The sequence below is a fragment of the Capra hircus genome, chromosome 21 (genome assembly GCF_001704415.2).
Source record: "Capra hircus breed San Clemente chromosome 21, ASM170441v1, whole genome shotgun sequence".
NCBI classification, from domain to species: domain Eukaryota; kingdom Metazoa; phylum Chordata; class Mammalia; order Artiodactyla; family Bovidae; genus Capra; species Capra hircus.
This window is the reverse complement of record NC_030828.1, coordinates 41,654,596-41,669,857: the sequence shown is the minus strand read 5'-3', so window position 1 is coordinate 41,669,857 and position 15,262 is coordinate 41,654,596. Positions and strand designations below refer to the sequence as shown.

Here is a 15,262-nt window from a genome sequence, read left to right as displayed (position 1 = left end):
AAACATCTTGAAAAATAATTATTTAGAGTATTGTCTTAACCACTAATTCTCCTGAGTATTGAGAAGAAACTGCATTTACAACTGCATATCTAGATTTGGGTCCAAGTTCAAAGCAGTTAGTTCCAATAGTCATGTATGGATGTGAGAGTTGGACTATAAAGAAAGCTGAGCGCTAAAGAATTGATGCTTTTGAATTGTGGTGTTGGAGAAGACTCTTGAGAGTCCCTTGGACTGCAAAGAGATCCAACCAGTCTATCCTAAAGGAAATCAGTCCTGAATATTCACTGGAAGGACTAATGTTGAAGCTGAAACTCCAATACTTTGGCCACCTGATGCGGAGAACTGACTCTTTTGAAAAGACCCTGATGCTGGGGAAGATTCAAGGCGGGAGGAGAAGGGGATGATAGAGGATGAGATGGTTGGATGGCATCACCGACTCGATGGACATGAGTTTGAAATGAGTTAGTGATGGACAGGGAAGCCTGGCGTGCTGCAGTCCATAGAGTCGCAAAGAGTCAGGCACAACTGAGTGACTGAACTGAACTGAACTGAAGCATTTAAAACTAGTCATTCCAGATGTTAGGCTGATCATAATTATACCAGTGTGGAATTACTCAACTATGGCATTCTAAGTCTCCAAGGCATAAATTGTATCTAATAACCATGCTTGACTAAGAACTTCAGTGTTGGAACCTAATAAAAATATACAACAAAAACTGCCCTTAAGTATACCTGGATGAGTAATTCTATATAATCCTTTAGCACATCAATGTAAAGTCAACCAACACTTAAAAGAAGAAATTAACTGCTATTCTTAATGTTCACAGTGTTCTAATATTTAATGCTGCTGATGCTCCTTGATTTATTTAAAGATACTTGCAGCAAAATAATCATTTTCTGCTAGCTTAGCATAAACATAATTGTTTATTGACTGTAAAGGAGATTTGCTTCAGTGTTTTTTAGCTCTCCCTTGCCATTCTTCTCTATAACTCCCAAACTTCCTGAATTATAAACATTATTCCCTGTAATATCAATAAATGTCCACTAACATTAGCAGCAGATTAAGTAAAAAAAAAGTTAAAAAGGCAGATTCACCTTAAATGTACCCCCAAGACTGTGTTTCAACAGGGAATATAAATAGTTCTTTCATGAGTCACTGTTTTGGATTCTATACTCCATTCCAACAGAGGAGAGAATTGGTATAGTCACAAAGGGTATACGTTTTACTAATTTAAAGATCAATCATTATGTTGCTCACGTTAGAAATGAATTTTGTCACAGAAAATTATGCCAATTGCTGCCAAAAAGCATTACAAAACACAATAATTAGTGGAAATCACAGTATTTCAAAGTCATTGGTGAGAGAGAGCATGTGCACTTTTAATTAAGAATTCAAGTTTGTTAAAGGAATCTGGACACACATCTGCTATTCAGAAAGAGAGATTAGCTTTTCAATAATGGAGTCAAAGGCAACAGGCATCCAATCACCTCACCCTAATGATGAACTCACTAGGGATTCAGACTGCGTTCACTGTGAACCACTGAGGACAAGAGAAGTTTCTGGAGATTCTTAAGAGCTTGGGCTAGAACCATACAGTTCTCTCATATTCTATTCACATGCTCTCTCTCTCTCTCATTCTCATTCTCTCCCTCAGTTCTGATATTATCAGTAAAGATTAAACCCTCAAGTCTTGAGTCCATCTTTATGCTGATCAGTAAACACCTAGAGAAGCCTGCTTGTTTTAAACAAATGTCTCTGCAATGTTCTTCTATAAGTGTCTGTTCATGCTGGACTCTTAAGATTAAATATTTTGGATTTCAAACTCTTGTTAGACGCACATGAAGCTCAAGCTGCCCATGCTCTCGGTGAGCCACCACCAAAGGCTGTTTTGTTTATAATGACACACATTCCTTTCTGAACACATTCTTTCTCTAACATGAACCCCAAAGAAGAGAACCGCTATACCCTCATTACCTTAACCATATTTAACCAGGTGTACTTCACAAAAGAAAGACTGACATTTTTCACGGAAAAGCTTTGCTCCATTTTCAAATCATACTTAAGATATGAAGACATTCTTCAGAGCTACACAGCACTCTGATCAAATCTTTAACATCTAAGACAAAGCGCAAAAATGTTTAAATGATAGATTGGGAGTCTCATCCTTTTTCTACATATAAATGTTTAATAGATTTAAAAGTAGTTTTTAATATGAATCTGACTATCCATTGGCCATTAACTATTCACTGAACTTTAAGATACTAAGGAATTTTAGCTGTCAGGCATATGATGAACAAAGTATTTAGAAATTCTTCAAACACAAAACTGAATGAACGATATCAGAAGGGTCCCATCAAAACACAGGCTGGATAAATCAAGGAATTATCAGATAAGTTGCTCTAGACAGAATGATTCTTAAATCTACATAAGAATCATGTGGGGAAGCTTTTCAAATCCTGAGTCTTTCCATGTCACAGTTTAAAAGCTGTTAATTCTTAGGCTATTTCCTTAAACTGTTAACTGACACACTATAACTTCTACCTATAATATATGTTGACACAAATACAGGGGCCCTGCTTCTTAAATTAATTAGAAACATTATTGTTCACTAACCAATATCATTATATTTGCTTTATAATTTGATTCCCAAACTAACAAAGACTGAAGTTTCAGACTGACTACCAGGAGAATCCTTAAAGATAAAATACTGGAATACAATTCCTGATCTTTAATCCTTGGCTACAATTTGCCTAACAAAAACAAAAAAAATTATTTTGGAAAGAATTTTTAAAATTTGATGGATAAAATAGTAATTCTCTTCTACATCATGTGATTATTTGCCAAATATCCATTAATTATAACCCTGCCCAACATTTTCATGGAAATATACCAGGGGAGAAATCCAAAACTGACTGTCTCCTTTAGTTTCATACTACAAACCAAAAACATAATGAAGATTTACTATCTCTGAATACTAGGAAAATCTATGACCTAAGTCTGCCACCTATCAGGTATAAGCATGCTTTAAGCTTTACAGTGTGAGGTAATTAAAAATTGTACAATGTAGGGGAAAAATAGCACTAAAATAGCCAAATATGGCCCATAGTAATTTACTTAATGAAGGCAACAATATGTTTCTGATCCTTTCATGTTATAAAAACTACTGTTGGGCTTCTCCAGTGACTCAGTGATGAAGAATTCCCCTGCCAATACAGGAGACACAGATACAATCCCTGATCCGGGAAGATCCCACAGGTTGTGAAGCAAGAAAATCCATGGGCCCCAGCTATGGAGCCTGCACTCTAGAATCCAGGAGTCACAACTACTGAAGCCCCTCGCTTGCCCTAGAGCCCACGCTCTGCAACGAGAGAATCCACCGCAATGAGAAACCTGCACGTCACAGCTAGAGAAAAGCCTGCAAGGCAACAAAGACACAGGACAGCCACAAAAAACACATAAAGAAAATTTTACACACACACACACACACACACACACACACAACTGTTAAAACTGGCAGTCAAAGAGTGTTACTGTAAAAGAGAGAATTGAATAGCCCAAGCTGGTGGTGGGAAAAATACAAGTGTGGGCTTGGACTAGCATCTACGATGAGTGAATAGGAGTTCAGTTAATGTGGCAAAAGGCCCACTGCCTTTCACAAGCAATAAATGCCTTTCACTTTAAATGATGACTGAAATATTAAGGTGGCTTAACTTAAAATTCCCATCTCATCTCATTTAAGTGAATAAGAGGCAGAAAGGGCTCTGGCTTTCCTTATATCTGTAGTGTCCAGACAGGAAGGGCTCCAGACAGGAAGAAAGGGCACAACCTCATTTCCAGAGCGCAATGCCAGTCTGCTAGTGCAGCCTCTCCTGAGTCCATGGATATTCAGCATACTGTCTAGCTGCCTACTCTGCCACACGCAGTAGCTTCTCCCTCCTTGCGGGAAAGTAATGAAGACAGTACCCACATTAGGATCACCTGGCTGTTCTCTATGCCTTTCCTTGGACGTAAAAGAAGACCAAGAAGGGATCATGTACTCCCCTCACGAGTGTTCAGTCTTTGTCCCTTCTGTTTTAAGAATCATTTCCAGAAGTTTTATTCCTGCATCTATTTTTACTTAATAAAGTGAAGGAGAACTTTTTTTTCATAGCTCTATCCTATCAAAGTAAGCCCTTCTACCCATTACTCCCCACTGCAACAAAATATACTTAACATCGCAGTTTATCTCCAATATAAATATTCTGTTCCTTAATTTGATGACAGTAAAACTCTGCCTTCTGATAGCACGAATTTTCACTAATTTAACTGTACTGAAATCTGTATTAGCTTCAAACTTTCAGAAGGCAGGAAGCTTTGTACCTCATCAATCACAAGACACTAATTCACAGTTACAGTGACAACCATGGAGAAAGAAAAAGCTGTTTTGATTATTTTCCACGTGCTGTGCTCCACTTGCTTCCCCTCCCTCTTTCCCAAGTTCTGCTTCACTCTCTGTCCTGATCAACCCAGGTAGCTGGCCTGTGTGAATTCTATCACCTGAATTTCCTTATCCTCTGGCTTTCAGTAGGGATCTGCCATAGCAGGTACCCAGTACACAAAGCTGTGAGAGGAGGAAAAGGTGGGAGCACTGTAGGTACCACACACACTGCTTCCTCTGTCTTGCAGAAGTTCTGCCCTTGCTTGCATTCCTCTGTGGTCAGAGCTCCCAACAATCAGCTCCTCTACCATGTAGTTGCCAGGCCGCACTAACATGGTTCACTCTCTGCTCCTTCAGGCAGACAGTCCGTAAAAACTCCTGACTGTCACTAGCCTCTGGGTATTTCTCCATGCCTTGTTGGTTTCCTGATATCGCCCACACCTCGGTAACTAATCCCTTCATTAAACTCACTCTGTTAATTCTTTTTAAACTGTGTCACCTCTTTCCAGCTAGGACCCTGACTAATAGAGCACCTTAGTATGAATCACTCACTAAAACTCTCTAGTCTCTCAAAAAATAAAAATATGTTTCACAGATTTCATGAGAGGCATAAATTCTTCACTTAATTCCAAGAATTAAAGTCATCTAACAAAGGAAGAAAAATATTTTAGGCAACATCTATTAGAATTCAAGTAGTAACATGGTACCTATATGTTCAAACTTTCAAGGAACTTATAATGTTTCTCAAAGAAATATTAATCCTCTTCCATTATGGAAGAGCAGCTAAGTGTTCGATAATTCCCAAGAGTACATCACTATGAATTAAAAAAAAAACACTGCAAGTCAACACTGGAATATACCCACCTCAATATATGGCACCAACTAATTTACAACAAAACAAACAGCAAGCAAAAACTCAACAAACTGTGCAACCAAAAAAAAAATTAAGAAAAATAACACAACAAAATCATCGCTGATAACTCTGGCTTCTCCTTTTGACAGGTTCAACAAGACAAGAGCAAATGCAAGGACTATAATTGATTATTTCTCACCCTCTATTCTGTCTCTTTCCCTCTAGAAATTACTACAACTACTAGATATTTGCCATATATAATGATTCAGTAGTCCACGGAAGCTCAAATTTAAATCATTAGCTACTAATACTGCTGTTAACACATTTATCACTATTTCTGCTACACAACACTTTTAACAAATAAGAGGAGGATTACAACACTTTTAACAAATAAGAGGAGGATTTGTTTCTTTAAAGTTTCCTCTTATAATGAGCTTGTCATCTATCCTACGGAACAAAATGGAACACATAAAAAGACTTGCTAATTAGCACTCAGAAAGAAGATCTTTTACTTGTACAGGTCTGTCTCCATAAATTTTGCAAAATGATGTCTCTTTAACAAGCATAAAACACAATTTCATTCTCAACATGGCTTGGAGAAATGCAAAGTTCATATAAAGATTCCTAATTCACAACATTTCACACCCCCCCCAAAAAAAACCCTTCTAAAGTGTTCAAGTAGTTTCTAAAAATGACTATACATTTATACAGAGCTTTTATGTTCATTATCTCATTTGCTCCTTCTAAGTCTATGGGGTAGGCAGGTATTCCACACATAAGGATAATCAGATATTTAGTCCCTTGCCAAATATCCCTGCAAGTGAATAAGAATTTATTATCTTACAATGGAGCAGCACTAGTGACTCTCATCAGTAATTTAATACAGAGCTTGTTGTTGTTATTGCTGTTTAGTCACTAAGTTGGTCCACTCTTTTGCAACCCCTTGTCCGTTGGATTTCCCAAGCAAGAATACTGGAGTGGGTTGCTATTTCCTTCTCCAGGAGATCTTCCCCACCCAGGAATCGAACCTGCATCTCCTGCATTACAGGTTTACCTGATTCTTTACCCCTGAGACACTTGGGAAGCCCATAATACAGAGCCTGCATGTAACCAAATAACAAGTGCCCACATGCATACTATTATCCCAGACACCAAAGAAAAGTTAGTATCAAAAGGTATCAACTAACCACAAGTATGTTATACATAACACAAGAAAAAAGATAGCATGAAGAAATCCCTAAAATGAAAATATTTTTCGCTCAAAGGAAGAATTAAATAAAATCTATGTTGCTATTGAACTGTGATATTGGAGAAGATTCTTGAGAGTCGCTTAAGACTGCCAAGAGATCAAACCAGTCCATCCTAAAGGAAATCAGTTCTAAATATTCATTGGAAGGGCTGATTCTGAAGCTGAAACTTCAATATTTTGGCCACCTGATGCAAAGAACTGACTCATTGGAAAAGACTCTGATGCTGGAAAAGATTGAAGGCAGGAGAAGAAGGGGACAACAGAGGATGAGATGGTTGGATGGCATCACTGACTCGATGGACATGAGTTTGCACAAGCTCTGGGAGTTGGTGATGGACAGGGAAGCCTGGCGTGCTGCAGTCCATGGGATCGCGAAGAGTCGGACTGAGCGACTGAACTGACTGACTGATGTTTTTAAAGGTAATGCTTTAACTGATACACAGAAAAGAGCTCCCAGGTAAAAGCAGCTGGGTTAGGAAAGATAACAGGAATGAGTTAGATAAGGGGGCGCATAAACAGTGACAACTAATCAACTAACTTTGTCATTTATTCAATCAATATTAATTGCATAAGCCATTGCCAAGGTACTCTAAGAAACACTATAATAAATGGGGAAAAAAAATCATTGCATTCAAGCAGCTTACTGCCTAGTTGGTAAGATAATACCAACACAGATAAAACACTCATTCACTGATCAACATTTCCTGAGTGATTACAGGAAGGCACTGATTTCGGCACTGTGAAAACACAAAGATGAATGAAGCAGAGGCTTTACTCTCGAGGGTGTAACAGTCTGGTAGAGAAGATAACATAGTTATGTAAGTTTTGAACAGAGAACATAAGAAGTGCTATAGAAATCGTTCAAATAAAACGCTATGTGAATTCCAAAGAGGGAGAAAGGGTTCCTAACTGGGAGACTGAGGGAAAATGGCAGGTAGTAGCCATCAGAATCAAGAGTAAGCAGGACCAGGGTACCCAGTGAATGGGGCAGGAAGACATTCCAAGTGAGGGTCAACTGTGTCTTATATTAGAGAAAGTAAAGGGAGGAAAGAAGGGCAGTGGGTAAATTAGGGGGAGCAATCCTAGGTTATACGAGGAGTCCAGTGGGAAAGAAAAGGAAGTCGAATCACAACGGGGCTCAAATAGGAGTTGAACAAGCTTCTGTGGTTTGTGGGATATGGGACATAAGAATAAGTAGAACACAGAGTATCCTAAAAGAGTTCTAAAGTCAACGATAAGAAAAAAGGAAAATGAGGTTCATAATTAGAGAAAATTAATTCAGGTAGGTCTAGAAAGGCAGACACGATTCTGTCAGCCTATTCCAGATTATAAGAATTGATGAAAGCCATGATTCAAGCCAGGCCAGTAAGTCTTTGGTTGGTGCCCTCCCCTCTAAATCCTGGGAATTGGCTCAATTTTAGTATTTACTTAGAAATGTTAGAGTACTGGAGTGGGTTGCCATTCCTCCATATCATGGGGTTTATATCCCTCAGAGTACTTCTTCATACTCCACATTTTAGCTATCCATGTTTCTTTTCTTACCTGCCACTCCCTCTCCTTGCTCTTCCCTTTGCTCTGTCTCCTAAGACTGGGACTTCCAGTTTTCAAGTATGAGTGATATACAATAATATACACAGGTGTGCAATATAAGTAAGTGAAGTCGCTCAGTCATGTCCAACTCTTTGCGACCCCATGGACTGTAGCCTACCAGGCTCCTTTGTCCATGGGATTTTCCAGGCAATAGTATTGGAGTGGATTGCCATTTCCTTCTCCAGAGGATCTTCCCGACCCAGGGATCGAACCCAGGTCTCTGGCATTGTAGACAGACGCTTTACCGTCTGAGCCACCAGGGAAGTCAGTGTGCAATATAGTGAGTCACAATTTTTTAACTTTATGTTCCATTTATAGGTATTATAAAATATAATATCCTTGTAGCTTACATTATACATTAATAGTTTGTATGTCTTATTCCCTACCCCTACAGGCTGCAGTCCATGGTGTCGCAAAGAGTCGGACACGACTGAGCGACTTCACTTTCACTTTTCACTTTCATGCATTGGAGAAGGAAATGGCAACCCACTCCAGCGTTTTTGCCTGGAGAATCCCAGGGATGGGGGAGCGTGGTGGGCTGCCATCTATGGGGTCGCACAGAGTCGGACACGACTAAAGGGACTTAGCAGCAGCAGCATACTGCTAGTATGCTAGTAACTACTAATTTGTTCTCTATATCTGTAAGTCTGTTTCTTTTTTGTTATATACACTAGTTTATTGCATTTTGGGGATTCCACATAAAACTGACATTGTACAGTATTTGTCTTTCTCTGTCTGACTTCTCTCACTTAGCACAGTACTCTCCAAGCCCATCCATGCTGTTGGAAATGGCAAGTTTTCATTGTTGTTGTTGTTATTTTTTAACAGCTGAGTAGTATTCCATTGTGTGTACACATATGTATACATAGATATATATACATACTCACCACATCTTCTTTATCCATTCATCTATTGATAGGCATTTAGGTTGCTTCCATATCTTGGCTATTGTAAATAATGTTGCCATGAACATTGGGGTGTGTTTGTTTTTTTGAATTAGTGTTTCCATTTCTCTCAGATATGTATCCAGGAATGGAACTGCTGAGTTATATGGTAGTTCTATTTTCAGTTTTTTGAGAAACCTCCCTACTGCCTTCCCCAGTGGCTGTACCAATTTACATTCCCATCAACAGTGTACAAGGATTCAGATGGGACTTTTAACCTGAGGACAGTGAACGTTCTAAAATTATACATAAAAATTGTGTTTCTGTAGGTACAAATACATTTACATTTATACATCAAAGTATCAAAAAAAGGTACAAAAATCAAAAAAAGGTTTGGAACACTTGTCTAGGGGAAAGACTTGATTTAACCATCCCTGGATCCTATACAGTGCTAAGCACCTAACTTCATATGGATAGTATTTGTTGCTTTGTAACCTCAACTATACTTCAATAAAAAAATTAAAAGGCATAAAAGATAAATGAAAAAAAAAAACTTTAAGAAGCAGCAGTAGCAACAGCAGCAGCAGCGACCTACTATGGAGTACAGCACAAACTGAGTTGATGAGTTTTTCCCAAAGGAAGATTTTAACAATGACAACAAAATTAAGAAGTAAACAGTTTCTTAATTTTAAAAAATAATTAAAATTTATTAATAAATTATAAAATCAATGTTAGGTTTATGTTTAATGCAATCTTATAAATAGGTTTTCCTCATTCTAGAATCATTCTCTCATCTTATTGTAAAAAACACTGTTTCTGAATGGTGCTTACCAGGGGCTAGGGGTAGGAGGGAATTCAGAGTTATTGTTTAACGGGTAAAGAGTTTCAGTTTGGGAAGATGAGAAAGCTCTGGAGATGGATGGTGGTGATGGCTGCACAACAGTGTGAATGTACACAATGCTACTGAACCGTCATGCACATTTGACCAAAATTCTAAAAATACTGCTTTGTATTCTTATCTAACATTAATTACCTATTAGAGGGTAGACTCTTCATCAAAGGTAAGAAATAGAGATACTAGTTAAATTTTAGGATATCAGAAAGAAATCCTCAAAGGAGAAGTAAATCTTAACCCCAATCTACACATTGTTTGTTTTAGAGTATAAACACAAATTAAACAGAGTGATATAATCATAAATCCTGTCCAGAGAGAGGGGCTATTATCTGAATAAACAAAGGAAAATTGCTTAGGGACATCAGTTTATCTGTTGAAGTAAATTAAACTTTTTCAAGGTACCAACTCACAACTCAGGGAATAAATAATAATTTAGCCCAACTTTATCAATATTATCCACATAAATAAGAGTTTGGGAATCTTGCAACAGGCATTTCAAAGTTCAAGGAGTACAACTTATTCAATAAACATTTAGCGATCACCCTTGGTATTTATTTATTTATTTATTTTAATTTTTATTTTTACTTTACTCTTGGTATTTAAAAAATAAAAGTCCCAAAACTACTTTAAAAAGAAAAAAATACAGACTATTTACAACTCTGACTACAGAAAGGACAAATTACTTTCCTGTTTTATTGTACTTTACTCCCATTTCATGCATTATAATTTGCCCCAACAAAGTAGAAGCCTCAGGCTCCAGAAAGGTTATAAATCTATTTAAAATATTAAAAGTAGTCATAACTATTGATAATATCATAATGATATTTTCAAACAATGTATATATATTATCAAATACCTCATTTCTAAACTTTTTGGTGACTGTCCATGATAGCTCCTGGTTATTTATTACCAACAAATAACGGATTTGAAAAGACATTTTTAAATTCCATTATTTCCCTCAAAGTCCTTATATGTATATAAGAGAGATTTATAGAGAGATTTACAACTATTTCTGCATTGGAATCTAGGAAAATCCTTAGAAACAGATTCAATATAAAAGCTAATACTAATCTTTAAATTCCATTGCATAAAAAGATATCCACTACCATATTGAAGTGTTGTATATTTTGTATTTGATGTAAACTAACATGTTTATTGCTCTCAACTTTAACATTAACTAATTGGCAGGATATAAAAATTTCCCATAGTTGTATTTATTAAAAAGCCAAATTTTTCCAGTATTTATTCTTATTCAATATTTAGTCAATAAACATTACTGAGTGCCTGCCACATAATCAGGCACTATGCTGTAAGAGCTGAATGACTGGTGAACCAAACAGCCAGGTTTTAACTAAATAATACTTAAGCATCACTTCTTATCTAAAACATAGACTTACATCACTACCTTTTCAAAGTGTCTGTCTTTATGCTTTTATAAACATGCTTATTCTGGCAGTTCTTTGAAACTTTTGTTCATGAATCTGATCTCTAAAGGTAAATTTATAAATGATAATGTTTTTAATAAAAATGTTTGCCTGTCATAGAGTTTGTTTTACTGTATGACAATAACAAAACAACAAGGACATCACAAATCCCATTTAACTGTAAGCATTACCTGAAATGGGAATATTCTGTGAGACTGATAACTGCACGTCTCCAGTTCCTGGTGGCATGTCAACAACCAGATAATCCAGTTGACCCCAATCTACCTAAAAACCAAGATGACACAAATAATATCACTGTAAAAACAAATGCAGTGAATAGTGATGTAAACCAAAAAAAAATGAATTAATAACAAATCTAAAATAATAGCTTTCACTTGAGCTATTACTAAGTGCCAGGGACTATGATGAGGGCTGATATGGATGTATAAAAAACCATGGATGTATAAGAAACCATCTCTGCTCCTAGCAGACCTTCTCTGACTAATAGGGTTAAATTTTCAGATGATCCCACAAAACACACACATACCATAATGATGATCCCACTGCACAATGTACTTCAGGACCAATAATCTATTTTCACTGAGAACGGCCCTAATTTTACCTAAGGAGGTCTTAGCTTTTTGTCCTTTGAGTTTTGAGTAGTGTTTCCTGTATCAGATCCTACTATAATTTTTAATGTTTATTATTTTTCCTTCATAAAACACACTAAAATGAAAACTGAAACGATAAGAAAATTTTATAAATATAATTTTGTAAAGTAATTAACCTCCAATTAAAACAAATAAATTAAGAAACAAAGAAAATTTTATAAATATAAGTAGATTTACAAACTATTAACATTTGATTATTTCTTTTTAGGCATTTTTCTAAGTATCTATATGGCATCTGGTCCCATCACTTCATGGGAAATAGATGGGGAAACAGTGGAAACAGTGTCAGACTTTATCTTTTTGGGCTCTAAAATCACTGCAGATGGTGACAGCAGCCATGAAATTAAAAGACGTTTACTCCTTGGAAGGAAAGTTATGGCCAACCTAGAGAGTATATTAAAAAGCAGAGGCATTACTTTGCCAACAAAGGTCCGTCTAGTCAAGGCTATGGTTTTTCCAGTGGTCATGTATGGATGTGAGAGTTGGACTGTGAAGAAAGCTGAGCGCCAAAGAATTGATGCTTTTGAACTGTGGTGTTGGAGAAGACTCTTGAGAGTCTCTTGGACTGCAAGGAGATCCAACCAGTCCATCCTAAAGGGGATCAGTCCTGGGTGTTCATTAAAGTACTCATGCTGAAGCTGAAACTCCAATACTTTGACCACCTCATGCAAAGAGTTGACTCATTTGAAAAGACCCTGGTGCTGGGAGGGATTGGGAGCAGGAGGCGAAGGGGACAACAGAGGATGAGATGGCTGGATGGCATCACCGTCTCGATGGACATGAGTTTGGGTAAACTCCGGGAGTTGTTGATGGACAGGGAGGCCTGGCGTGCTGCAATTCATGGGGTTGCAGAGTTGGACACAACTGAGAGACTGAACTGAACTGATACCTAGAAAAATGTTCAGCCTTAATTAGATAGGTATCAAGGATACTTCAGGGCTTCCCTAGTGGTTCAGTCAGTTTTTAAAGAGTCTGTCTGCAATGCAGGAGACCTGGGTTTGATCCTTGGCTCAGGAAGGTCCCCTGGAGAAGGAAATAGCAACCCAATCCAGTATTCTTGCCTGGAAAATCCCATGGACAGAGGAACATGGCAGGCAACAGTCCATGGGGTCCCATGAATCAGACACAACTTAGTGACTAAACCACCACCACTACCAAAGGTACTTCAAGCTCTTTTCTCCTCAAATGGTTCTTCCTTATGAATCCCCAGTTTCAGCAAAAGGCCGTAGGGTCCTCTCAGGTGCCTAATGCAAAGACTTGGGATCATACTTAACTTGTTCCCTTTCCCTCACCGATTATATTGTGCTTTATAAAAAATCTCTGAAATGTATTCACTTCTCCTTCTGCATGGCCAAGAACCCAACATGAACCACCACATTCATTTATCACCAAAATCTCCCAACCAATTTCTCTGTATCAGCATTGCCCATACAGTCTATTCTTGATACCATAGAAAAAAATGATTGATAGTGCAGTGTTTTTTTTGTTTGTTTGTTTAAAACTCCTCTATTGCTTTTAGAATAAAAGCTAAGCTTAAGCTTTAGAACTTCTGCCTGGTCTTCTTTACTTGCTAATTCCTCCTCATTCTTGAGGCTGCAGCTTGAAAGTCACTTCCCATAAATTTCATTAAAAATTAGATATGGTTGTTCATTCATTCAACCAACAAATGTTTACTGAGTATCTACTATATATCAGGCATTGAGCAAAGTAATTAGTAATTGAATAGTATCATGGTCCCTTCATCTCACAGCATTTACAGTACAGAGGGAGAGAGATATTCAACACAAAATGATATAACCTGTGCAAAAAAGGTTAGTGAGAGAAACTGAAAGATCAACATAGCTGAAGAGAAGTGCAAGAGGAAAGATGGCATTCGTTTACTATCATTTCAGTATCTATCTTCTCATGAAACTGTAGATGACTCAGAATATCTAACATAGAATGGACACATAGGAGATGCCCAAGTTTTCTTTCAAGGAATGAATGAATAAATACATACATGCAAATACTTAAAATTTTTTAAAAAGGAAATGGAAGTTATACTGTGTATCCTGTTTCTTAAAACTTCATAACGTGAAATAAGCCTTTTCCATAAAATCACATATTCTTAAAATAGGATATTGGGTCTGACGGATTCATTTATGTTTTAACACATTTTTTCAACATATATTTACTGAGAAATGATTCCAGGCACTGTTCCAGGTGATGAATAGACAGCAATGAAAAAAACAGTCTGAGCCACTAAGCAACTATAGTTTTAGTGAGGGAAACAGGTAGATAAACAGAAAGACAAAGAGTAAAAAGTACTACAAAGAAAACAAGCATCCCTTTCTATACAGAATTACTTGGTTCCTGATTTGGATATATCCAGATCAAACAGCAAGAGACATTTTTAAAGTCTTCAATTTCTGAGTTTCAGTGAGTGGGTAGTAAGAGTTCAGACAGCTAAGAATTTATCAAAGGAGTTCTTTGAGTCTCTTCAGTTCCCAGGGTCAGATAGTGAGGAACACATGAAGCAGAGAGAAAAGGAATAGAATGTGGTGTCAGGGACTACCTTCGACAGGGTGGTCAGAGCCTGAAGTGAGAAAAATAACATGCAACTGTTAGAAAGCATTCTAGGCAGAAGCAATGGCAAGTGGAAAGGCCCTGAGATGGGGATATGCTTGGTGCACCCACGGAATAGCTAGGAAGGCAGCACAGCCTTTCTAAAACAGCACTCCTCCAACCATCAGTTTCTTTCCTTCTCTGAAAGTGTTTTTTCTTGAAAACATTTATCAATATCTGACATTATATACTGACATGTCTTTTAGGAATTCTATGATATTTCTCAAACACAAGTACTTGATACTGATTTAACAACACATTTTAAGAGAATGATAAAATGATGAACATGAAGTAGTTCATTTTCACTATGGGGTTTCTTGGTTTGAAAACAGTTATCCCTAAGTCACCCATGGCCACCATCTATGAAACTATTTACAAAAAAGATAAAGGATACTTTTCATTTTACATCCTCTACGCTGACACTCCCAGCACTGGCAGACTGACAAGCCTCTTTGTTTCAGAGGACATCAAATGACTAGCGCCAGCAATTTATAATTGTTGTTCCTTGGCATTTAATCATATTTATCACACTGGCTCCAATTTCTTACATCTTTAAAGAGAATTCCTATTATATTTCCGAGGAACTAAAAATACTACACTGTTAAGGCAATGAATTTCAAACGACTCTTAAACTGAATTCAAAATGGGAAAAATAAAAAACCTGGCCCAGAACC

At 37.2% G+C, this 15,262-nt stretch overlaps 1 protein-coding gene across 4 annotated transcripts in view; it reads right to left on the bottom strand.

The window, feature by feature from the left end:
• Window positions 1–15,262, bottom strand: part of NUBPL (nucleotide binding protein like) — a 232,337-nt gene that overhangs the window by 50,135 nt on the left and 166,940 nt on the right. For all 4 annotated transcript variants that reach the window (XR_001919904.1, XM_018066437.1, XM_018066436.1 and 1 more), the window contains exon 7: window positions 11,505–11,598. Coding sequence is in view for 3 of the 4 variants with exons in the window: in XM_018066437.1 (XP_017921926.1) it covers window positions 11,505–11,598 (94 nt within the window). In the remaining variant the exon portion in view is untranslated. The remainder of the gene's footprint in view (window positions 1–11,504; window positions 11,599–15,262) is intronic.